This window comes from Anoplopoma fimbria, chromosome 2, assembly GCF_027596085.1.
Source record: "Anoplopoma fimbria isolate UVic2021 breed Golden Eagle Sablefish chromosome 2, Afim_UVic_2022, whole genome shotgun sequence".
Taxonomy (NCBI): domain Eukaryota; kingdom Metazoa; phylum Chordata; class Actinopteri; order Perciformes; family Anoplopomatidae; genus Anoplopoma; species Anoplopoma fimbria.
The window spans coordinates 12,174,777-12,200,356 of record NC_072450.1 but is presented as its reverse complement, the minus strand read 5'-3'; the positions used below and the strand labels follow the sequence as shown (position 1 = coordinate 12,200,356).

The 25,580-nt window shown below is 41.7% G+C and overlaps 3 protein-coding genes across 4 annotated transcripts in view; all 3 read right to left on the bottom strand.

The window, feature by feature from the left end:
- myo5aa (myosin VAa) overlaps positions 1-10,517 on the bottom strand; it is a 52,557-nt gene extending 42,040 nt beyond the window's left edge. For both annotated transcript variants that reach the window (XM_054620744.1, XM_054620751.1), the window contains exon 1: positions 10,246-10,517. In XM_054620744.1, coding sequence (XP_054476719.1) covers positions 10,246-10,272 — 27 coding nt within the window. In that variant the 5' untranslated portion in view covers positions 10,273-10,517. The remainder of the gene's footprint in view (positions 1-10,245) is intronic.
- Positions 10,518-11,955: 1,438 nt separating this feature from the next.
- On the bottom strand, positions 11,956-16,893 carry arpp19a (cAMP-regulated phosphoprotein 19a). Its single transcript, XM_054610398.1, has 3 exons — positions 16,686-16,893; positions 15,619-15,741; positions 11,956-13,634 (listed from the first exon to the last, which is right to left on the bottom strand). The coding sequence occupies exons 1-3, from the start codon at positions 16,740-16,742 to the stop codon at positions 13,464-13,466; spliced, it is 351 nt and encodes a 116-aa protein (XP_054466373.1). The 5' UTR covers positions 16,743-16,893; the 3' UTR covers positions 11,956-13,463.
- Positions 16,894-17,910: 1,017 nt separating this feature from the next.
- atosa (atos homolog A) overlaps positions 17,911-25,580 on the bottom strand; it is a 29,288-nt gene continuing 21,618 nt past the window's right edge. The window contains exons 5-13 of the mRNA XM_054610386.1: positions 25,291-25,416; positions 23,265-25,113; positions 22,460-22,585; positions 21,617-21,705; positions 20,377-20,473; positions 20,129-20,287; positions 19,908-19,976; positions 19,317-19,510; positions 17,911-19,188 (exon numbers count right to left, since the gene is read on the bottom strand). Coding sequence (XP_054466361.1) covers positions 19,035-19,188; positions 19,317-19,510; positions 19,908-19,976; positions 20,129-20,287; positions 20,377-20,473; positions 21,617-21,705; positions 22,460-22,585; positions 23,265-25,113; positions 25,291-25,416 — 2,863 coding nt within the window. The 3' untranslated portion in view covers positions 17,911-19,034. The remainder of the gene's footprint in view (positions 19,189-19,316; positions 19,511-19,907; positions 19,977-20,128; positions 20,288-20,376; positions 20,474-21,616; positions 21,706-22,459; positions 22,586-23,264; positions 25,114-25,290; positions 25,417-25,580) is intronic.

Sequence of the window (25,580 nt, the reverse complement as noted above, 5' to 3'; positions counted from 1 at the left end):
AATAAACAGCAACAGCAATACCAACTGTCTCATTAACACTGATACATTACTGGCACAATCAGCTAATTGGATATTTTATACACCTTCTGTGGTAATATTCTGTAGGACTTCCGTACAACATCTGCCCGCCAAAACAGACTCTTATTTATCAACACTTTCGTCACTTTTGGTTGTAAGGAGCCAACTGTGGTCACGTAATCATCAAATGGTGTTATGAAAATATTACCCAACGCACGCTGAGTCCTCCTGAAGCAAATAATGAAAGTATGAATTATGGAAACTTCAACTGACACTTAAGACAACTAACAACTTGCGCATTATAATACTACTCAGGAAAACCCATTTAGTTGTTCTCTGTTTTCATCTTATTTTTTGCAGTTGTTTTAACCACTTCCAGGCAACGGTTTGTTTAGTCACTACAAACCTCTGCTGTGAAGCCAAACATTGTTCAAACCAGCAGATCTTTATTTAAAATGGTAGTGGGGTTACCAAAGAGTGTAAAGATGTGACATATGTCAGTTTAAACTTTAGGAAAATATACCTTAAGGCTACTTAAAGGGGAAACAAAACAGGGACAACTGCCTGTCTCTATCCATTCCACCATTTCATTTGCGGTTTCACCTTTTTGGTCCCCACAGGAGACCATCCAAGCTGCCTGCCTCCTAGCAACTGAGGATAAAAGTGAGAGAGAGAGAGAGAGAGAGAGAGAGAGAAAGGGAGGAGAGGAGGAGATAGGCTAAAAATAGCAACAGCAAGTTTTGAGCAGGATCACACCTCACAGAGAAATCACTGCGCTGCTGAGCACACTTCCTGATCCTCACACTCATCCTAACACACTCATCATCACTGTCTCACACACACACACACACACACACACACACACACACACACACACACACACACACACACACACACACACACACACACACACACACACACACACACACACACACACACACACACCTGTTTCACATGTCAGTAGGTGTCAAGCCTGATTATCCTGAATTAGTTAACGGTGAAATATGCTGCCAATCTGCAGTGTGTGTGTGTGTGTGTGTGTGTGTGTGTGTGTGTGTGTGTGTGTGTGTGTGCACCTGAGTATTGGGACGTAAAGACAGAAACATAATCTAGCTGCAGAGGCTAGGAATCATATTTATACACCAACAAATTCCCCCGGGTTCAGAAAACAGAGGAGAGATGAAGGATGAAACTCAAACACACACACACACACACACACACACACACACACACACACACACACACACACACACACACACACACACACACACACACACACACACACACACACACACACACACACACACACACACACACACACACACACACACACACACACACTGGCAGACATTTCCATGTTTCAAGGACGTTATCCTTCACAGTGAAACACAAGCTGTAAAAAGAGAAGCGTCTGAAAGCTGGAGGGAATCATTGAAATGAGTCAGTCTGTCCGTCTGCCTTACGGAGGGATGGATGATGGTCGGGCTGGTTAGTTATGGGCGGCAGACTAAGAGGAGAGAGGGAGATGAAAAAAAGGACCAAAGACGTCAGAGCATCTGTGATGTCACAAATCATGTGACTAAAGTGTCCCTGCATTGAGCTCGCCCCACAATATGCCGCATGCACGAGTGTGCACACACACACTGTCTGACTGCTGAATGTGTTTATGGATCTTTAATTGCCTGTTTTTATTCTTTACCTCAGGCTACTGGGTCAAACTGATGTAATGGTCATATGCTTTTAAATGTACAAAAAGGAAGCAGAAAGGGTTCAAAGCTCAAGAAAAAGAGAAGTCAAAAAAGAAAGACAATACCAGTTGTATTATGTACAACAGATCAGATTAACAATATGGAGAGGATGCATAGAAACAATGCAGCACGCTCTTCTTCCATCTGCATCCAGTCAGTAACAGATGCTCTCACTTGAAATGAATGGGGGCATATTCAATGTATTCAGTGTGATCCCACCCTGAGCATATGTTAAATTGCTTTTCTTTAATTCCAGTCCTTAAAGATCCAGTCATGTGAGGTCTGATTTGGTTGTTACACTATAGATTAAAGAGGTTCAACGGCAGTTTAGTACTGGACTTCCATATGGTGTAGGGATTCTTCATTAAAAGAAAGGATCAAATTTCAGCAGCAGCGGCTGACTTTTAGTCCTTTGTCTGGGATAAGCTTTGAAAAAACTGGATTTGAAGTCTTTTGTTAGACCTCAAATTTAGTTTGAAACAGTGTTATGATAGTATAATATTCTCTGTCAAAATGCAGAATAACAGAACAATTACTTAACACCACACTAATTACAACAAGTCATACCTAATATCTATCAGACAATAGGGACATATTCAAGTCATAAGCGCTTCCCACTGACAACTGGTGTACTATTTACCAGTTCAATACAATTAAATAAACATGCATCATATCCGAGGAGTAATAAAAGGAAATGACAGACGGCTCCTGAAAATAATAACAGTAGCAGCAAAAAAAATGATTATAGGCTGATCCACCTACAGTAGATAACTACTGAAACTATCAAACCATTTATGAGATAGACAGACTGACTTTCAAACTAATGTTAATAAAATGATTTATACTTTGCAAGATAGACAAAATGGATGATTTATTTGTTGCAATAAGGAACATGCTTGGGGTTTTTCTTTTGCCCCGCTCATCCTCACTGCTTAAACTGTCATTTAACGTCCCTTTACTGTCTGCTTTGACAATCATGGAAAAGTATATGCGAATTATGAAGAGCTGTAAAAACTACCCGTCAATAATCCATAATATAAAATGTGTTTTATCTGGATATGTTGTGAATGTCTCAATGTCTGGCAATGATGTTGTTTTGTACTAATGTTTTTGACGGAAAAAAAATGAATAACGCAAGGACATAAAAAACTCATGACACATATTTATTTTATTTCAAATAATTAACTAGTTAATACGTCCCCTCACAGTGGAGGACAACAGGTCAGTTAACAGCAGGGAAAGGCTGCTCTTGAGGGTCCAAGGCTGGGCCAATGCTAATCCTGGTTTAACTGAGACAAAGGATCATGACCTGATTAGGCTAACTTAACACGGCTAATCTTACTCCAGTCAACTACACCGAGATTTCCTTACATTCACACATGGATAAAGGCTGCCACTACTTTTCTTAATTCTTATCCTGACCCTTATTCGTCCCCCCTACCGTCCTAAATCTAACCCCCCTTTTCTCTTGATTCTACTGCAACACTGCTGCAAGGACATTCGGTCACATAGATCTGGGCATTGGGAGAGTGTGTGTGTGTGTGTACAGTGTATATGCAAGTACTGTATATATGTGTGTGTTGGTGGTGTGGGGCTGTAACAATGTAACGAAGGGGCGGGGCATCCATGCCAAGTGTTTACAAATCTGCACAAAGTCAGCAGCAGATTATAGAGGCTTCACCTTGCTAATACTGAGCTCTGAGCTTTCACTCTTGGGTTGGAGTCACTCTCGTCTGCCACTCCTCTGAACCCTCGACGGTTTTCTCCTGATCACACTAACATTTCCAGAGCCTAAATTAACACCCATCAGACCTGACATGGAATTTTTTTCCCAATTAGAACCTGTTATTTGGGATTTCTGCAAGATTATCCATGTAGCTTCCTCAAATAAAATGACACTCCTCTGCTCACGTTGTGAAATAAACTTGTTCTTTCAACTTTAAGGACAACTGAGATGAATTAGCTGAAGAGCGCATCAAAACAGTGACTAAAGTAGAAATAATTTCAAACGTGGAAACATTGTGTCTGACAGAGACAGCTTCCTAGACAGCTGCAGAGGTATGCGAAGAGTGTTTTGCTCACATATTCTCAGTAAAGCAGTCAATGGAGTCCCAGACTGCAGAGGCCTCATCACATGATGCCACTCATGTGAGAATCTGCTGTTTTTCTGCTCAGCTGGGCAGACGCAACATGAAGCCAAGATACAGAGACCTCAGTGCTGGTGGAGAGTTTGGTCGGGAAGAAACCGGGCTAGTTTCACGACAGCCAGCGGAGTTCCCTAACTAGGGAAGAGCTAGCATGCCAATGTCCAGTGATTGCCAGAGATCAGGGTATCACACTAAGACGCTGTGACCATGCCCAGTGTCTAATCTCATCAGTTTAGTCAGTGCTGGGTCATGGAGTAGTGTAGTTCTCTTCTGTATGTTAAGTCAGAGTAGGATAATCAGTGCACAGCTTCTTGTCTTATGTTTAAACCAGCAAATTAGTTTGAATAGCCTATCAATATGGAAAGCATACACAGACAATGAAATGAAGAAAAAGCCATGCTAAGCTAACAAGCGCTGCAGACAGAATAACTGGCTTGTTTTCTGAAAATGTCCTCGCAGCAAACATGCTACAACAAACAGGTAACCTGTCGAAAATGTATGGCCTGTAGATCTATAGGAAAATGACATCTTGCTCGACTATAGTTTAATAGAAGAACATTTTGCTTCTCAATCTAGACAACTAGGTTTTTGTCCCAGGCATGCAGATATGCTATCTTCAAAAGTAGGGGACAAACCACATCCAGTGATTTGGATCTGAAACAAAGATTTGGCTGTTATTCAGAAACACAGCTCAGGCTAAATCTGATTTGTTGCTACTCTGGAGTTATTACTGCCCTGCCAATTTCGTTGACATAACTTAGCGGGACAAGGGCGTGTCAGGAGCTCCATGTTGTACATTTAAGAGGCAATAAAGCAGATTCAAGCCCAGAACTTACAGATCTACCTATCAGAGAACCACATGCTAAAAAAAAAAGACACTTCTCATTCGACAGATCAGATCAGTTTAATTTGATCTAAAGTCGATCTCCTTTAACATTTTAACAAGATTTTGTTTGGCTTTACCTCTGCATCATGATCGGAGGAAGGGGATAAAATTTGAAAGCTCAAAAGAAGCAAAAACTTACTTGGACAAACATATACTCCAATTCCCGATTCATCTTGTCTCTTAATCAAGTCTCTAGCTCATGCTGGGAGTGCTGGTTTTCTGGTTGCCTCCAGCCACAGACCCCACAAGACCAAAAGCCAGATGATCGAGCGCTGAGCTCGAGAGCTCACTGGAGGATGAAACCTTCCCAGTGTGTCTGCAGACACAAGCAGCGTTCACCGACGTCCTCCAAAGTCCCATGCACTGTGGCCGATAATTGGTCAACCCTGTTGTCTATCAAACCCGCTTCCTTTCTCAATCACATGAGTTTGGGAGGCAGACCGACCGGCGGGTCACAGCCAAAAAACATTGATGTGGTTTCTAAACAGACGAGCAGTAAATCTCTGTCTTGTTCCAATATGCCTGATTGAAAGTGTCCTCTTGTTTTAAAAGGAGCACAATTTATTATTTGTCCAAACATTTCCAGACCTAATAATTGTCTGTGGTGTCTAACAATGAGACACATTTAATTTACTTTTGAATACCAGTTGAAAATTTAAACAGAGTGCTGAAAAAAAAGACGCCAAAGGTTTGTTCCTTAAGTCATTACAATAAATAATCAGTGCACCGTCACACTGCACACAACAGTCATAATCCCTGTTTCAGCTATAAACATGCAGCTCTTCTCGGTGCATCTGCCCCTTGGTGTGTCTGGCCCTTTTGGACAGGAAAGCGATGAATACATGCCAGAGCATATACGACATGATGGCGCAATTACTTTAACCAGGTTATCTCAGTAATCTAATGCACATGCTCTCAAGTAGAGCTGGGGAGAAAAAAAAAGAAACCACCGACATCAGATAATGTAAAATTTTGCCACCTGATGCGGTTGAGGGAACATAACAACGTTTTACACACAAAGGATGACTGTCCTGTTCCACGACTTAACTGCTATGCTATAATATGAAATGTATTATCCAACAAAATGTTAGTCATTTGTCATCCTGAGAGACACATGAGTTTAAACCAAATTTCATGGCACTCCATTTAATAGTTGTTGAGATAGAACCTACAGTCGGATCTGTTGACATTGCAACCCATGCAGTCCTGCTGCTAACGTGGCAAAAAATTAGGAAAGGGGATAAATCAAAGGTGATGTGCATTAAATGAAAACTAAAGCACAGAAAACTGCTGCTGCAGTGCTGCCTTCTGGGATGAAACAGTCAAGCATGCTGTGCTTTTGGAAACACCCCAACAAGTGATGTAACAGCAGGTGTTTTCCTTTTTCATCAGCTGCTCATGACAGCACATCGCTACCTCACATCACTGAGTGGCATGTGGCCATATATGCTAGATGCTACGCTGTTTTCTGACCCACATGACTCAGTCCTGATTAAGCCTGAGGTCTCCCATCGCTGAACCACGGGGCAGCCCTTTTAGGTTGGGATGCTGTCAGCGAGACTAAAACCTAGCACCAGCACTGGGATGCACTTTCTTGTGATTCAGTGAGTCAGAGTTCTATGTCTCCTTTGCTGCAGCATTTCAAGTGCGGATCAGCTTACTGACAGTTTAGCCTTTTACCAGCTTGACGAACGAACGATGACATGTTTACCAGTGTGTGTGTGTGTGGGGGGGGGTTTATGTGTTGAAGAGGCAAAAACTCTATGCAGTTGTCACATACTGTTTTATCAAAGAGGTCTGTAGAGTGATGTCATCCTAAAAGCACCACACACTGCAATGAATAAACAAACAGCGTATGAATGATTCCTGCTTTATGGATAACTGGAGGCTAAATTGTAGGTTTTCCTGATCAAAACCCAGAGATCTTAATGCAATGAAGGTCATTATCATTCAATATAACAACATCAAATGTAATTTAAAGGGCCTGTATTGTAATACAGCCATGCTCATGGGAAATAAATCATTATAGTATTAATGCATCATGGCTTCTCTCTCCAGTGTCTCCTCAAGTAGTAGCAGAAAATAAAAACAGGTTTCTGGCATTCTTTTTTTTTAAAGGTGCTAAATGCAAAATTGGAAGAATTTCCATTGCCTCTAAATGGCTCTCAAAATGGCGACGGCTTAGCCAGTGGCTCGCAGCTTACAGCGCTAACAGGAAAAACTACATAAAAAGTGCTCACAGAGTTGACCTGAGGGGGAACCACAGGGTGGGTGCTACACTGCCATATGAACGTTATGAACATACACATATGAACGCATGAACATACACTAAAAGCATGCAAGTAAACAAAGCCAGGAGAAGCTTGGATAACAACACACAGAGGGAGGGCGCCCTTATTCTCTGCTCCAGTTGACATGACTCCACTACATGTAATAGCAAATCGCGATAGCAATAGCGATAGCGATAGCGATAGCAAATAGCAATAGCTGTTATATTAATGCTCTTAATATTGAATTTAGCACCTTTAAATAACAGATCCAAAGGGCTCAGTCCAAGGCCAACCAACACTGTCTGGACTGCAATCAGTGGCAGCACATCTCTAAACGACTTTTATATGCACATATATCTTTTACATAGTAAGCTTGTTAGAAAAGGAGATTTGCATAGGGAAAGGCTTTCCTCTCAGTTTAGGTTCATGAAGCTGAGTCTAGTAAATCTAAAAATAAAGTATATGGATCGGTTGTTACAGCAAAAACACTCACACAGAATGTGTTTTTTTAAACTCCAGGTTGTGCGTTGAATAGCCTTTCCATCTCTGAGTCATCTAATGGAGCATTGGCTCACTTCTATTTTCTATGAGAACATCCACCCTCTCCTCCATCTCTGCTTTTAATTACGCAGAACTGTTTCATTCACAATCACCAGCTCTTACTGGTTTTCATCCTGACTTGTTTCACTTACTTTATTCGGGATGGAACAGACTGAAAGAATCTAATTAAAAAACGCTGACTTTTTATTGGCAATTCATGTATTAAACTGTAGCTCCGTCCTTCTCCTCTGATTCACCTCTCTTCATATTGTCTGTCGGGTCAGACAGGAGCCAAACGTAGATTGGAGCAGAATTTGATGCCATTTGTATGTGCGTGTTTGCGGATGTTAACCAAGCAGCTCGGACCCACTCAATAAGCTTCTATGAGGCTGACTCATACGCACAAAGAGCAGAGTGTTTCCCACCCGTGTGTTGGAAAAATAAATCACAGAGAGGGGGTCTGACATCAGAGGCCGACTTCTAAAACAGAGTTGACTATTCAAAGCAGAAGCTAAATTTATGTTTCCCAGCCACACCGACACGTATACAGCCAGAGTTTCCTTCGCCCCTTTTGCCATTAGACCATTTAACACCCATCATGATTCTTATGGAATATGATAATCGTGGCTGGCAATGAGCCAAATGCTGCTGGCAGAGGGAACTAATTGAGCAGCTTCAGACAAAATCTGCTTGCATTTTGTTGATGGCTGGTTTAAGTTTTCACCTGGGTGCTATTAAACAGACCCAACACATATTAATATCATTTTTGCTGAAAGGGAGTGAAAGTAGGAAGCAACCCTTAGGCTATTTGTTTTGGATTTATAGTCTAATCTGACATCGTACTGCATGTCAGACCTGCATGTCAGACCTGCATGTTTTATGAGTTCTTCTTTCATTTAAAGCCGCCACCAGTATTATTATATAAAAATAATTTTCTGTGACAAAAAATCTAACTTGTTCGCTTGGAGGACATCCTGCGCCAATAAGTTTCCGAGTAATAAATTACTTGTTTGGTTTATAATTTAATTTACATTTTGTAAGCAATGTTTATATATTTTTTAAAGAAATTTAAAAAAAAGCCTATAACAAGTCCTTAAAGTCCATGAGGTCACCAAAATGTCCTAAACTATCCAAAAACAAAAAACATTTAATTTAGTAATTAATAGAACTAAGAAAATCAGCAAATATTCACATTTAAGAAGCTGAAAACAGTGAATTTCTCCTTTGCTTTGAACAATGACAAAAGGTCAATTTTCAGTGGATCACTAAATAGATTCATCGAATAATTTCAGCAATGAAAACAAAAAACAACTACATGTCTTTTTGTGTGCCTCTCTCCTCATTGATCAGAGATCTGAATCAGGATCAGCCACAGAGCAGCAACTCAAGGAGCCAGCAGGGATTCAAAACATCCCAGCAGGGAGTCCGTTTTTGATGACACAGGGGTCATCTGGTTCAAGTATGTGACCACTTGTCTAAGCTTGTCTAACGCACTTAAAACAACAGAGGCGGGAAACACAGTATGAGAGATCCAACTGAAAGTAGTAAACAACAAAGTAGAATAGATGTTTTTGATAATACAAATACACTGCAGTGTTTCTGCTTAGGACATATTTAAAAATGAATTTCCATTAGCAATGTTCATCGCCATCACACACACATATACACTGTCACGTTTTCTTATCGCCACCTTATTCAAGCTGAACACACCAGCTGTCACAGTAGGGGGATGGGTGACTCATCTCCTTTCTCCCTCACGCACTTTCTTGTACTAGTTTTACATTTTGCAATTATATAAAAAGCAGCAGCAGCAGCAGCAGCACTTATGACCTTGCGAGTGTCATATTCTCATCAGTGAGCATCTGATGGCTGCACAGCTACAGTAAAGGCTTCAGGGCCTCCACCGGTCTAAACATCCTGGATGCTAAAGGATGCTATAATGCCCGGATGAGGCGCTCAACGCAGCATCTTAGCGGTACCCAACCTGCAGGACTCGGACTCACACCCCAAGAGGACCAGACATGCACTAATATCCAAAATAAAACACTTAAAATAAGGCCATATAGATGCACAAGGTTGATCCAGAGTCAAATGTTATGTTATTTTTTTTAAAAATCATAAAAGCAGAGCCTCCATGATGGCTGGCACCGCCTTTGCAACATCCCAGCCCCCCTATCCTCCACTGGGGGATGATTTACAATAATAAAAAAAAAGGAGATATCTTATGCAGGTGAACAAACAAGGTGACAAATATACAAATATTATAAATAAAGCACATTTCTCATTAAGTATGAAGAGGAAGCGCGTGGGGACAAATCGCCTCTCTTTCCTCAGCTACACCCATTTCACATCCAGATTTAACACACACACACACACACACACACACACACACACCTCACTGATGTCACACCGGCATGTCTGCTGTGACCTCAACATCCTTTTCATTCATATATAAAAATAAAAAAAATCACCACCAAGGCTGCTATTTTTTTTTTAATTTTTTTTTGCATAAATCAAGCTGTCAGCAGAACATCCTTGAAATTCAAAGGCACTAAGCATGAATCTAAACCTGCAACTATGACATTTATCCAGCTATATATATAACCATTAAATGAATAAACACACACTAGTGTTACCTTTGTGTACAGCTCCGACGCTGCCATGACGCTGCTCACACGCTATGTCCTCTCTCTGATCCGGGCTGCACGTCCGGCAGTCTGCGCGCTGCACGGGACTCGATGTGTGTTCTCATGTAGCGCTGCAGGAGGAGGAGGAGGAGGAGGTGGAGGAGGAGGTGGTGGTGGTGGTGGTGGTGTCCTTTGTTGTTGCTGTCGGTGCCGCTGCACGGGGTTCAAGGGGAAGATGCGTGTCTTATCGCCATGATAACCTGCGAAGCTTGAGGCTGCTGAGGTTTCTGTGTCTCACTTTGCATTCTGGGTACAATGGATGAAATGATTCAGCCAAACAGAGACGAGCTGCTGCTGCTGCTGCTGCCGCCGCGTGGGAAAACTGCGCCCCCCGGTGGTCACGAGTTGGAAATACATCAACAAGAAGAAAACATGTTTTTTTTTGTTCTTACGCCAAACAATGTAGTTCCAAAAAACACATACAGTAACCTGTGCAATACATTACACATTACACTGTGCAATAATAGTTAAAAAAGTTAAAAAATAGTTAAAATAGTAATTTTTTTTTCTCTGTCTGTAAATATAATATTTCAGTTATTGTTGTTTTTTCTACTGTTTTTTTTATTGCTTATTTATAATACTTGTTTTATTTTATTTTTATTTTTTATCTTGTCTTTCTTCTACTATGTCTCTTGTGTGCACTTTAACTCTATTGTAAGCCTGTAAATTTATGCAATAATAAAGGATTATCTTATCTTATCTTATCTTATCTTATCTTAGGCAAAGGTTTGGACACACCTTGTCATTCAACTACTTTGAAGAATCTAAAATATAAAACATATTCTGGTTTGTTGAGCATTTGTTTGTTTACCACATAATTCCATATGTGTTCCTTTATAGTTTGGATGTCTTCAATATTAATCTACAATGTAGAAAAAAATAAAAATAAAGAAAACCATTGAATGAGAAGGTGTGTCCAAACTTTTGAATGGTACTGTATATGGATATCATTTTTTTTTTTCCATTTTGCTTTAGCATGGTTAAATGGCAATATGAATCACATCTTTCAAATGTAAATATACTGTTTTATTATTTCATGTTTTATGAGGCGGTGTTTCATGACTGCAAACGTATGGCCAATAATTTGGATCATTTGAAAAATAAATTTGAAAATGAAAGTACACTTTTGGTCTTGAACTTTGAAAAATACAACAATGTATTCGAAATAAAACTATTTTTGGGGGTTGAATATTGTTTTTATTCAATTCTGGAATTGTTTTGAAAAAAATATTTAAATTTTTCACTTTAATATATTTTATTTTATTTGAGGTCTTATGGTTTTCAGTTCGGCTCCATACAAACTCAAGCTTCTGAAGTAAACGTAATGTTAATTTTATCTGTAATTGTGTTTTGGTCCATATTACAATTTCATGTGATATGCGTACATGCTGGGATAGTTGTATATAAGGAATTTATGAACTTTATATATCATTTGTGTGATCAAAATGGTCAATTTACCACAGCATCATCTTTGAATAACTCTTCAAAACATGTGAAAAAAAACCAAGGAGGAAGAAAAACACCCATTTTCCCCATCAAGTGAATTTTGGTAAGCCCCTTAATATTAATAATAATAACTGTTTGTGGTTCATTGATTAGACAATTAGACCATACGTCTTTAAACATCAAACAGTTAACATAACAGTCTCGACACAGCAGTTAAACATTTGTGCAAAACTATTTTATTTACAAAACAAAATGGCACAAAGTGACAGCAGCCATATACATGCACAGCTCAGACGGATGTTTTGATAGCTTCACTTTACTGCATCACAGATAAACTTCATCCAGTCAGTAAGGACCTTGGAAAGCATTAAACATGACCAAGGAACTTTTAAAGATAAAACTACTTCAACTTATGGTTATAGAAGGTTTTTCCCAAGTGTGAACATGATTAATAACACTATTGGTTCCCAGTGTCAAGAGCCTTCACCTTAAATTGAGTCTACTCACACAGCATACAGGACACAAAGACTGGTCCCTACTGACACACATTTAGCTTTCAGGTCCCTTAAACCTCATATTCTAGCATGTAAACGTGCCATTCATGACAACTTGTAATCAGAAATGGTGACCTAAGGAGAGGACTGTCATCATCTGAGCTGAAGTGACTGGCACAACATAAATACTGTGCAAGCATTCAACACTGCGGTTCAGACTGAAGCAACATTTCCTTCCTTTTCACTCTTCAAAGTTTCAAGATGTCTTGAAAACACAATTCCCCTCCCACCCATTGCTTATACATCGCAGCTGAGCTTTTCAGCATCTGTGTAAATTTCTTTGTTCAGACCTTTGTGAACTAAAATGGAGCTCAGTGAGGTTTGTCTTTGGAAGCCCTGCGTCACACATGCAGTTCATTAACACACTCTGGCGTTCGCTGTGTGGTCCTTAAGCACAGCTTCCTCCCATGGTTCATAATTAAAGTGTTAACAAAACTGGATTACCATATTCAGTTAGTAACAAGCATATTGACAACATCATTTAGAATAAGGGCATACAGTGAATGATACAAATCTAATGTAAAACATTCTAAAAAAGGCTGATATCTGCCCCTGTGCCAAACAAAATGAAATATATGTATATGTATATATACACAGACTTCCAAACTGAGGGATCCTGATGACCATACTAAAGCCCTCCAACCATTCAAGGCGCAGCTTCCGCTGCTCACCCCTCTCTTCAGCCAGTAACCATCGTGGGTATCAGTCGTCCAAGAGGCGTACAGAGGCGTCACAATCCAATCACCACACTTGAATGTCCCGTCACCACACTTACACTTGAATGTCCCGTCTTTCAGTGTATCTTACATTGAAATAAAGAGAAAATGAAAAACAAGGAACATGGAAAAGTAAGAAGACAATGACAGAAGGGGAGCAGTCAGTTTGGAGAAGTAGCAAGGGGAAACAACAAAGATAGGAGGGAGTGGGGGGGCAGGGCCAGATGGGGTAGACACAAAAAATAAACTGGATTTATAGGAATCAGCTCAACAGTTCGCTGGGTACTTGGTGTGGGCTCCTGTTGGGTGGGGTCCAGGCTGATGGGGAGAGGGCAAAGGCAGGGTAAAGGTACTGTGAGGGATGGGAGAGGTAATGTTACAGCTCTGAGACTTTGAGCGGGAAGGGTAAGGGCTGGGAGGGGCAGCAGGGGCTGTGGAGGCTGTGTGTGCATCAGCCTGCTAGTTTACTGGCCACCAGAGAGGGTTTCCTCTGGGGCAGGTCCTGGGGGGTGGGGATGTGGTCCCCTGTGATCTCGGTCTTCTCTGGCGCAGCCGTCGGCAACTGCTTGTTCTTTATCTTGGCTTTAGCCATGTTGTAGTCGCCAGAGTCAAAGTACTTTTGCTGTAGAGAGACAGAAGATTCACACATGAATTACATTGCAAGGAGAAAACAACACAACACAACAGGTTTGCTGATTTTGATAAAATAATATCGGTTCTTATCTTAATTCCCTTTTAAAGACTTGCTTGCTTATTTGGTAAAGCGTGCAAATGCCACAAATTGAGATATTTTTCTAAGGGTACATCGTGGTGTTTTTGACCCCTGATATGCTATGTTTACATGAGTGGGTCCTCGTTCTGTTACCAGGTGCACCGCTGGTATTGTTTTCCTCTTGTGAGTCTGTGTATGTTTGTGTCTGTGGACAGATTTTTATAACCGCAATAAAAAATTAAGGTTAAGTTTGAAAATGGGCGGGGTCCGAACAATCGGGAAAAGGGCCATTGGCTCCCCTACTAAATGCTAATGGCCAGATTTAGCACAGAGGCTAGTGAGATCCCACCGCAAAATGTTCTCTACTGTGTATCTCCCACAGGGACGTACATGTGACACACAATTTTCCATTGGTTCCACGGTATTCTGCCGATCAACAGTTTGTGAGGGTATGTGCCAACAAATGTAGTAATGTGGCAATAAAGTCAGTAAAATAGAAGACTGCTGGTAAGTAAACATGAATGAGAGCACTTCGACATTGCCAATGTATTACAAGGGAGGAAATGCACTCAACATGTTCATTACACCTTAATGATGCACACAATGTGCTCTGTTCTACAAAATACTAAATGTAAACAATACTTATGTTTGTTTACAAGAAAACTCAATGGGCGTGTTTAAACTATAGTAAAGCTTGTTTAGTGGGCAAGAAAAATAAAGTTATGGTTGTAATTAGTCATTACTTTCTTTATTGGATCTTCTTCATCAACCGTTTTTAGAATTTATAAAATAAAAGTTTGCAAAGTATTCAATTTATGATTGTAAAAAATTATGATGTAATTTGAGAAAAAAGCAAGCTGCTCTTCGTTTTACCTAAAATACTTAAAATTTGGTGAATGATAAAAATCAATTAATCAACTTTTCATTTAAGCAGTGTTCATTTTCTAATAATCTTTATTTTGTTAGTTTTTCAATTAGTTTAATTACAGATGATTCAATTGTTTACTTAAAAATAAAATAAATCTAAAGAAATAAAAGCAAATGCGCCTCACAAGTAAATTTATTATCAGCATCTAAAATGATAAACTTTAAATCGCCTATTTTCCTTCGCCAGTATGAATTACATAGATATTACCCCGAGGTAAATTTATACATGGTGTTCTGATATTGAACACAGGGTGGAGGAGTTTTTAACGCGTCCTGTCCTGTCTTGTCCTGTCTTGTCTTGTTCTGTAACGTGGTGGGGTGTGAAAGTGTGACTGGCATGCTCAGATTCAATGACAGCTGAATTAAAATTGAACAACGATGATTTAATACTATAGTGATAATGTCAAACTGAATAAATGGATCAGATCTAAAGAGATACAGCGTACTGGACAGTGGTTTGTTTGTAGCCTAGAACACGTGTCTGAACAAATTCTCCCGTTTGCCCCTCAGTGAGTTAGGCTTAGGGATGGTGTGTCTAAGTATTGCCATTCCAGCATCACAATATATCATGGTCAAATATATTGAGACTGTTATTATTTACCGTGTTGCCAGTTTAAATGAGCAGCACACCTAGCTTAAACTAAGACAGTCTAGTTAAACATCCCTGCATCTTAACTTCATGGAGGTTATAAAGTTCAGGCTTTGAGCTGTTGATTCAACTTTATAGTTATTTTGGAGACCGCAGTTTGTGGTGTTGTCGATTTGCCTTGGGTTACATGTTTCCAAAATGTTGTTTGTACTCATTGATGTAAATAGTATGTTGTGGAAAACTCAAGAAAGGGAAACCTTGAGGTACTATTTTGTTAAACAGCATCAAATGAGTTGTTTACAAAAATGTTAAGTGTGTTTAGAGACTGTAGCTAAGAGACTCTGAGTGTATTGTATACAAACACAAGACATGACTCACCCCCTTCTGGAGGCGTTTGCGAAGCAGGTCAGAGCCGCCCGGTTTATTTCCTAAATTTGGGTATCTGGCTTTCAGTTTGGCCTCTTCTGACTTCTCAGAATTGATCATCTTGTCCTGTACGTCCTAAAAAAAACCAAGCAAAATCATTAAGGCATCAGACATTTAAGGGGAATACGTTTTGCTCCAAAACCAACATGCAGCACAACAAGAGACTACATTCACCAGGTGTCACCACTGGAACATCTGTCAGCTGGTGGCAGGGCAGTAGATAGATCATCTGGCTCATTGTTAAACACTTTGGCTAGTAAAGAATACCTAAACATTTACTAAAACATAACAACCTATGATAAACTGTCTAATTCTAATAAAGCATACCTAAACATTTACTAACACATAACAACCTATGTTAAACTGTCTAATTCTAATAAAGAATACCTAAACATTTACTAAAACATAACAACCTATGATAAACTGTCTAATTCTGATAAAGCATACCTAAACATTTACTAAAACATAACAACCTATGATAAACTGTCTAATTCTGATAAAACAGGTTATGACAACAGTTGCACAACACATGAGTGACGTCACTATGTCCACCTAGTTGGAGGTGCTTTTTATTGGGGATCTGCTGTTCACATCATATCAAAGATAAAAGGAAATGTTGACATGTGTATATTTGACAGCGTCCACACACATACACACACACACACACTAGTCTCTGTGTTGTTAGCTAGGTAGCAAGTTAGCAGCACACAAAACTGCGGAAGCTAAGCTGGAAACTGCTGGGTTGAGCTAAGCTAAGCTAACGCTAGCAGCTAGCGCTAGCAGCTGAGCTAACCTCTTGGAGACAGTTAGCTTAGCGGCTAACATCGCTGTCATTCACGCAAAACACCCGAAACATTGGTTGTCACGCAACAGAAACCCCCGCAGGCCACGCATGTCGATGTGAAGCTTGACCGTGGAGAGGAGCAGGTCTACCCGGTGCTGGTACGGTAGCAGCCTCCGGTGGATATGTCAACAATAGCTAAGCTAAGCTAAGCTAACAGCGGCAGGGGCTCAGTCACCTTTCCGTCCACCGACGTCTCCTCGGCCGTCTGTGTCTCTTGGATGTCCACCGACATGTCTGTGTTATCGAGATCTAACTAACCGAACAAGTGATCCACAAACCCTCCTCCTCCGTGACTCCCCGCTCCCACACGACACCTGCTACGTCACATGCGGAGACACCATGCGCGCCCACGTTCGGGCACTCCTCCCGTGCACCCGCACACAGTGCTGGGAGCGGGTTTGCGTTGCGTAACACGCCGATCAGCTGTTTGACCCGCCTGCTGCAACACAAATCCACATTTGAAGGCAAATAATCCTCAGATTCTGAGAGTGGTGACGAGCACAGTGTAGTGTGTGTTATGTATAATGTTTGTTTTCTTCATGCATTGTGTTTAGAGACTGCATTATATGCTTATATTTACATACATATGTAAAACAAACACGTTTGGATCAACAGCACACACACAGCCTGACTGACATCATGCAAAAAAATAAATGGTGGATAAAAAAAATTCTGTGAGACTTTGTATTTGCATTTTAGAGGCCATATTAACCGACCACCACCTACTGTATTTGCAGTTTTGTTTGCCAAATGAACTGCAGTACTCTTAAGCTGAATGTAGCTGTTGTAGATTGCTATATATAGTGTGAAGTAGTGCTGCCTTTAAGCTGCACTAACCAGCATTTAGGTCAGGGGATGTCAATGTTGTGCTACACAGAGACTACTATTAATACCTCTAAATATTAATAAAAAGCTTTTTTCTTTGCCTAAATGTGTCAATTCTAAGCATGTGCTATTGTAAAAAATACTGTAATTATCTTGACAAGCATAACTCCCAATTAACATGATACATTTGTTCAGGATCTGCCGCTCTACAGATATGTTGTGTAAGATGAGTTATCTCACCATTAAAACGTTTTAAAGTTGTGTAACTTTTGCTTTTTAATTGAAATATCCCCTTTAGATAAACCATTTTGGTATCTCTAAAAGTCAACCCTGTTTATGATTGTATCACTTTTGGTCCATTATTACAATCTTTTTTTATAATAAATCTAAAAACCCAAAGCGGTGCCACAGCCCTCTTGTTTTTCTCTTAAGGTGCCGTTTGGAACCAGATTTTAAGGAGCAGCAGAATAACCAGTGTTTTGTTCCTTTGATGTGTGAGTGTATGGAGGTGTAGCGGTGGGAAACACAGTGGGAAAATAATAACACAAAGAGACAGAGCAGCTCTCAGATTGCTTTAGAAGATATATAGATATATATTTTTTCAGATTTGAATATTAATGTCAAAAATACATACTATGATATACAGTTTGCACTACATCATCTTAGCATGACAGACGTCACAAGTAGTAACTGAAATATTAATTTAAATATTAAATAAACTGATGGTAAGTAAACTGAAAGTGAATGTGTAAACACTAAACTAAGATTACTCTTTCTATTGCAACACTTTCAATTAAGTGGTTCTGTAACAGTACAAAAGTATTAGAATATTACTATTTTCTGTTTTATTTCCAGTTATAATGAGGGGAAAAAAAATCCACAGTGCACTTTTTGATGTTTTGATGTGATGCTTTCAGCTGAATCTAGCTTGATTGCTTGTTCAACTTCTTTAGTGGTCCATGGTATGGTTTTTTTCATTTGGACGAGATAACGGTGTTGCACCACAGTCTGCCACCAGCCTCCTCTTCCATTCGCGCTGCCTCTGCTCCAAGCTCAGGAATCGCAGGGTTCACTCTGAGTTCAATCAATCTGCTCTTCAAGGATTTAATGCAAAATATTTAACCATTTAAAAAGGGCCTTGTATTGCATTTATAACTAAATTAATTGCGACTCAACACTGATTCATCATGTTGAGTACAGGTCCAATTCACATTTTGATTTGAGGAAGGTAGCCTAAACTCTGCTGAAACATTTTAAGTGTCTAACTGCTTCTGTAGACGATCACTGGTCTCTACTCTCCTGCCAGACGCTGGAGGGGATACACACAACAGCAGGAAAAAGACTGACCTATCATATCTGGTAAGGCCTTCTTAACCAGGAGAACTGGATCTGAAAAATACTATATAACTGTAACCTTTGACCCAACCTCTTTGACAAAGAACACAACTTCCAACAAGTCTCCCAGGCTCTTAGCCAGTCCCCCTCCCCCTTGTCAGTTCTGGGTGACAGGAGGGATGAAACCTTAGATTTTGGGAACATGCCAGGTGAGTCTTGTTGACTGCAGTCATTGAATTGCTTCTCTTTAAGAGCAGTTTATCTAGCCATGGCCTGCGCGAGAGTCTATCGCTGGCATCAAGGTGTGATTGAAGCATCAGTAGTTCGCCTGCTGCCAGGCGGAGGAGGGAGGGGGGGTTATGTCTCAGCAGCGGGGAGAGAATGGTGGGTCAATGGGGGACTCTGTGGAGGACTGGAGCTCGTAGGCGGCTCCGCTGTCCACCTCCATGGACTTCCTGGAAAACAGCAGACGGATGTCCCTATGGAGGTAGATCTTCCCAGACTTTGAACTCTGGAACCTGGGTCGAGATTGGAGAGGGAGATGAAAGACAAAGGGGATGAATAAAGGGGGGTGAAACATCACCAACAGCTGCTGGATATGTTCTAGTTTTGATGTGCACTTGTGATGAAATTACAGCCAACTAACCTCAAATGAACGAGGTAGCGCAAGGTGCGTGCCTGGCCGAGGGGCTTCCTGCTGTTCTGATTGTTTGTGTCGCGGCGGACGGGAACGGAGAAGGTCCTCTGTCGCAGGAAGGTCTGGTGTCCAGCTGGCATGGCTCGTAGGTCGTACATCACAACAAACATCTTCACCACTGTCTTGTTGGGATTGAATAAGGTCTGAAAGGTATAACCGGAGAAGCATGGGAGGATTTACACAGGTTTCTAACTCTTTGTGACATGACTTCATCGATCTATAACAACAGAACCTTACATGCTGTGAAAGATACATGAAATGAAAACCACACTATACGTTTCATCCTTATAATACATTAATTGTATAGAGGAAAATGTATTTCAAATTAGGAAGTACAAGCAACATAAATGAATAAAAACATGCCTTTAGATAACAAATTATCCTCTATAACCACTAGGGGTTCCCCTTTCCCTTTGTTCCATGATGTAATCTGCTCTTTGTTCTCAGCCATCTGTACAGATGCAGATATTTTATATAAATCCATATTTGTAGATCATTTGTACATTTGTGTAAAAAAAACAAAACCAAGAGTTTCCTCACCACTTGAATGGTTCCTGATGGAGGTACACGGTAGCCCCTTTTCCCCAGGGACTCCAGATTGATCACACCCTGTGAAAAAAAATTCACATGACAACAACTGTGTCACAAACAGGCATTCAAAGGTAATACACACCCGAGCTTACACACATTTGCAGATACAGCTCTCAGCTCAAGGCAAGGCAAAGTGTTATTGATTGACTCAGGGAAACAAATAATCTCACCATATATGGTGATGGAGCGTTGTCATCGGATACACTGTAGAATGACACCTCCACAGGTAAGGTCAGGTGACTGGGGCAGAAGGACCCGCTGGCTCCAACCTCTGCTGTGAAACCCTCCACCAACCCTAAAGGCTCCAGGCGGTAGTTCAGCACACACTCCTGGAGAAACATAGTTCAATATTTTCAATTTAATTTGAGTTTTATTTGATCATTTTAATTGATTTGATGTGTGTGTTTGTATGTCATACCTCAAAGTTTCCCAGCAGACTGAGACTGGCAGGTGGAGCGCTGACACTGAACAGCTGCTGTGACTCATCGGTGTACCCCTCTCTCTTTGGACACACCCTGAAAGGATTAAAACACACGCTGTTGTTCAACTTGTTTTCATGACAGATGCGTGACAGAGCATCCTAAGATGTTTAGGTGACAAGCATTCCTGGTATGTCTGAATAGACGTGCGCCCGGGGAGAGATTAAAATGATCTCAGACTGAATTTCATTTGTGTTGTGTCTTCAAAAGGCAATATCAGCCACCTCAAGAATGTTGTTACTTTGATGTCTTGATTTACTGAAGCAAAAAGGCAGAAGAAATAATGAGTCCATTGCTCACTCAAATCTTTAGTCTTTTTTTTTTTTTTTTTTTAAATCAAGCAAATTTACTTGAATAAGAAAGTAATATATGGAGAGCACGTCAATGGCTTACACCAGCCTCAGCCAGAACCTGCCCAATTGCTGAAATGAACTTTACATCCTAGAGACCAAACTCTGCCATCAAGAGCAGCCTTACGTTACCACCCACATCTGCTGTGTGTATGCGGTGCCATGAAGCTCAGTGTATATGAAGCCAATTCAGTTCTGTCTGCCATTTTGAGCAGAATGTGTATGATTCTAGATGCAGCCACAGTACAGCAGAGCTTCAGCAGGTGGCAGCGTGTCAGCAGAACAGGGCTGACCTAACCTTACCACTCAGAACAACACTCTTTTTGTCTGATCTCTCAACAAAGACAATACTTCTCAAACCTGCTGCTGATTCAAGGCTATGTCAGCGCGTTAGGGTTTAGACATGGTAGCTGTAGAAAACCACCTCTCTAATATTAATCCCTTATACCCTGGTCCTATGACTTTAGATAGCTTGATTAATACTGGTGGTAAACAAAACGAAAAAAACTTTAACAATAAAATGTATTCAACTGAAAAACTAATACAAAAAAATGCCTTTCTGGCAAGTACACATAGTAACAGCTGAAATGTTGCATAGTGAGAAAAACAAGTTTTAAAATTCTGATTCAAAGTATGAGTAACATGTTCCAGATGGTACTATAATAAACAGATAATGTGTGGAGTAGCTGTAAAAGAAAAACAAAAGTATTTCAACTGTTACTAAGACCGAACTAAACCTGTGAAAGAATCCTGACCTTATCCTCGTGGACCTACTCATTTGGAGTCTGGTAACTATAGTAACAAACATCCCAGGTGAGAAAATGTGTACCTTTTCCCAGGGGCCCAAGGCAAACCCTTGCAGCCAGCCAGAGATGTGTCCAGATCAAAGTAGCCTGTTTGGTTTTTCCTCTGAGGAACCTGCAGCACACACATGACATGATTAACACAGAGCGACTGGCACAGTATCCACGTTAGAGCTTGGACGATAAAATATATATATTGTATATTGAAAATCTAGGGCTCAAAATCATACACCAGGTTTTAGTATAAAGGTTAACAGATTCAAAATATGTCATAAGTATGTCATAAGTTATGACAAAAAAAAATTGTGCAATATGCATCATGTGTATGTGAAAATAAGTGAGCTTGTGTGTTGGTGAGACCGTGTGACACTGAGTGTCTGTGTGTAAATTCTAGTGTTTAGATGCATGAGTGAGACCCATCAGAAGGCAGGAAACTGTGATGATGTAGGAGTGTGGTTATCTGACAAACTTACTGAGGTTGATGAGGCCCAGATGAGTCACGTGCCTCGCCTGCCTATGTGAGTTTGTGTGTGTACATTAACCTTGGATAACAACTCAGTGGCCCAGCAGCAGCAATAAAAGCAGCTGCCAGACACTTCAAAGTGTCTTTACGACGAGCATTCACAGGCTCACTTCTTACAGTGGGGAAAGCACTGTGACTAATGCTTCAGATGGCTTGAAATAAAGGGCAGTGAGTGTGGTGTTATGGCAAACTCAACCGCCCGAACAACGGCAATGACTGAGTCAGTAAGTGTTTGTGACTTGGAGCCTGCGTGTTAGTGTTATCTGAACAAATGCACAAAGCAGACACTGACAATGAGTTTCACTGTGAGGATTAGCGTGTGTGTGTGTGTGTGTGTGTTTCTTACAGGGCTGGAGAGCAGAGGCAGGCCAGTACACGGGTGGAAGGCTTTGGTCGCTGTAGCATCCAACGAGTGGCGATTATGTTTCTTCCAGCTGTTGCAGGGGCGAAGCGGAGACGGGCTGTGAGCTCGCTGGAGAACAGAGAGGGAGAGAGATTAGGACAGTTTGCACGTAAACTCAAAATGATCTCCATTTATCAAATCACGTTCTCATGTATCATATGCCATCTCCATGACAACTGAAAACCCATCTGCTCCCAGCGAAACACTCATTATACCTGAGCAGCGTCTGTAAACGAGGAGGTTCCATCTAGTTTGACTTGATAAATTGAAAAAAATGTAATACCTGTAGTGACCTATAACTCCTGAAATTAAGTAACAGTACTTTAGTGGATAATTTCAGCTTCACAATTTTTTTTTTCTGGAGTCACTTGTTTAATCTAATATAGAATTTCAAGGAATCATAGCTAGATGGTTTTTTTTTTGTTAAAATATATCTAAAAAATGGAAATACAGTTATTATCTTTTCTGCTTAAAAGTTTGATACCACAATAAATATGAGGTTAATGCCAGCAGCCAAAGTGCCTAACTGGCTCCTGTATGTACCTAGCATCATAATTACTGTACAGACATGAAAGTGGTATTGATCTTCTCTTCTAACTCTTAGCAATATATCGAATAAACTTGCCAAAATGTTGAGCAATTCCTATTTTAGTGACGAAGTTAAACCAGGGCTCCTTGAAACAGGGATAGGGCCCGACAAATAATAATTGCAGATAAGTAATGTCCTGTAAAATGAGGAGTCCCTTACCAGGACAGTAGAAGGGGGAGTCATGTCTGGACTGGAGGTGTTAGAGCACCCAGACATCGAGGGTGCCTGGTTCTCATCCTGCAGGGCGGAGGCCTGGGCTTGTGCACAGAACTGCATCTGAGACTGAAGCTGAGGCTGAGGCTTGCTGTGGTTGTGGCTTATGTTACAGGTCATGGCTGGGCTGGCATCATTGCAAGTCCAACGAAAGATCTGGGCATTCCTTGGGCTGTTCTCAAGGACATGGGAGGCAGAAGGGGTTTCATGGCTGCTGGGTGTCCTGACTACGAGCTTTTCCTGTGGGGGAGTTCGTAAACGACGGCCAGCCTGGGTGTGGGACTGGCCTTTGATTGAGGGTTCTTCAAGTGTAAAGTGAGCACCATTTTGGGCCCGGGGAGAATGGCATTCGCTCCCGGGATCACCCCGGGGCTTGTCTGTGCAAACGGATGCGTGCGTGGCAGCGGTGCGAGTGCTGCCTCTGTGAGTTTCGTGATGGCCCGGTATGTGGCCGTTGGTGTAGCCGTTGGTGGCAGTGTGTGAGGCTTGTGGGATGTGTGTGGCGTGCGAGTATGTGCGGACCGTGTGTGTGACCGTCGTCGTGTGCGTGTGGTGCAGATGGCTGCCGCTCCTGCTGTGCCTCGGGGACAGAGAGGGGACAGACAGTCTCTCCTGGATGAGTCTGGTTATGTCTTGTACTGCCTGGGCGATCAGGGAGCCGTCTCTCTCCCTGTCTCTTTCCTTCTCCTTCTCTTTCTCATCCTCTGCGTCTCTTGTCTCGGTCATTTTCAGCTTCCTGCATGCTGCAGGTTTAGGGGAGGAGCACTCCCGCTTGCTGAAAGACGTGTCGGTCACGGGTGTGTTGAAGTGGCCGGGCCACACACGTCCCACGGACTGATAGGGCGGAACCTCGGGCTCTTTGGTCTTACTGGCAGTTATGTCGTCATGGCTACTGCCCCACATGGCTTTGGGAGGGTTGTCAGAAGCAAAAAGCCCAGTGGGCAGTGGCGGTGCTGTGGGGTCGCAGAAGTTTAGCCTCTGTGCAATGCGGGCAATTACTTCCTGTCTTTCCTGCAGCAGGGAGCCAATCAGTGGGTTTGTTTCGCTCGCAGGCCTTGGGGAGGGGCAACGCGGTGGCTCGGCCAAGGAGAAATTCTTAAAAGCTCTCAGGGGCTCAGGGATGGACCCCTTTGACCTATCACTGCTGTTGGTGCCAGACCCGTAGTCCTCTACCTGCGTGGGGTCAGGTGAACCATTGAGAGCCGAGTACAGCCACCTCCCTGCCTTGCTTGTGGGAAGCGGAGAGGGTGAGTGGGAGCGGGAGGGCGTGGGGGAGTGGGAGGACCTGTGGAACAGTGGGGAGCCCTGACGTTGGGGGATGTTGACCTGCGGAAGCTCTCCATTCTGATATGTGTGGTCGTCACCTGGCTCCTGGCTCTTCTTGCTGTAAGGAGAGGAAACAGCAGTGTGGGGAAGGCTATTAATGGGGATGTTGTTGATGGGGAGATTAGGAATCGGTAATCCATTGAGGAGAAGGCCAGACATGGAGTTGGAGCTCTTGCTGTACATGTTAGAGTTGTGAAGGAGGTCGTCTTTGCTGGGGTCCTGGCTCTTTTTGTGGGTGGGCAGGCCACCATGGCTGTTGAAGTTTGGGTTGAGGCTCGGGGTCTTGCTGTAGAGCGGAGACAGGCCGGTGTGGATGCTGCAGGCCAGGGTGGGATAGGTGGGTTGACGTGGGAGTGACTGGACACGAACCTGCAGTGCAACACTCTGGGATACATTAGGGACTGGGAAAATGTGTTCTGAAGGCGGCTGGGAGAACTGCCACACCAACTCCTCATCAGCAGCACTGATCCTGTTTGACAGAGACAGTGAGAGAGAGAGAGAGAGAGAGAGATTCAATGACATTGCATTGTTAACTTGCACATCTTAAAATGTCCACGAATTGTCAGAGCCTCAAGAGATTCAGCTGCACTTCTTCTGATTCAATTTTCAAAACAGAACAGGAAATCTTTTTGAAAAGATGGCTGACCTGTACAGGATGTTTCTTGGGACGATACCATGCGAGGCGCTGAGCCAGGCGCTGAGCTGAGAGAAGAAGACGTAGGAGCGAATAGCCAACAGCAGCGTCTTCTCCTCAATGAAGCGATCACCGCTTCTATTAAAAACACAGTTAAAAAGAGGTGAAAATGTGCCAGTATGTCAGGTTAATGAGAAAACTGTTCAAGGATGTGTGTGTGGGTGTGTTTTTTAACACAGTTTACAATGTTTCTACACGTCAGTAGGAAAGTGGGCCAATTTGTAAGGCTTATTAACCCTCTG

What these genes read in the sequence shown, in the direction of transcription:
- arpp19a (XM_054610398.1), bottom strand. Translation starts at nt 16,742, where the DNA reads ATGTCGGTGGACATCCAAGAGACACAGACGGCCGAGGAGACGTCGGTG. An exon ending in AGACGTCGGTGGACGGAAAG is followed by an intron (nt 15,742 to 16,685) that starts GTGACTGAGCCC and finishes GGTTTTTTTTAG; the next exon opens with GACGTACAGGACAAGATGAT. An exon ending in GCAAACGCCTCCAGAAGGGG is followed by an intron (nt 13,635 to 15,618) that starts GTGAGTCATGTC and finishes GTCTCTCTACAG; the next exon opens with CAAAAGTACTTTGACTCTGG.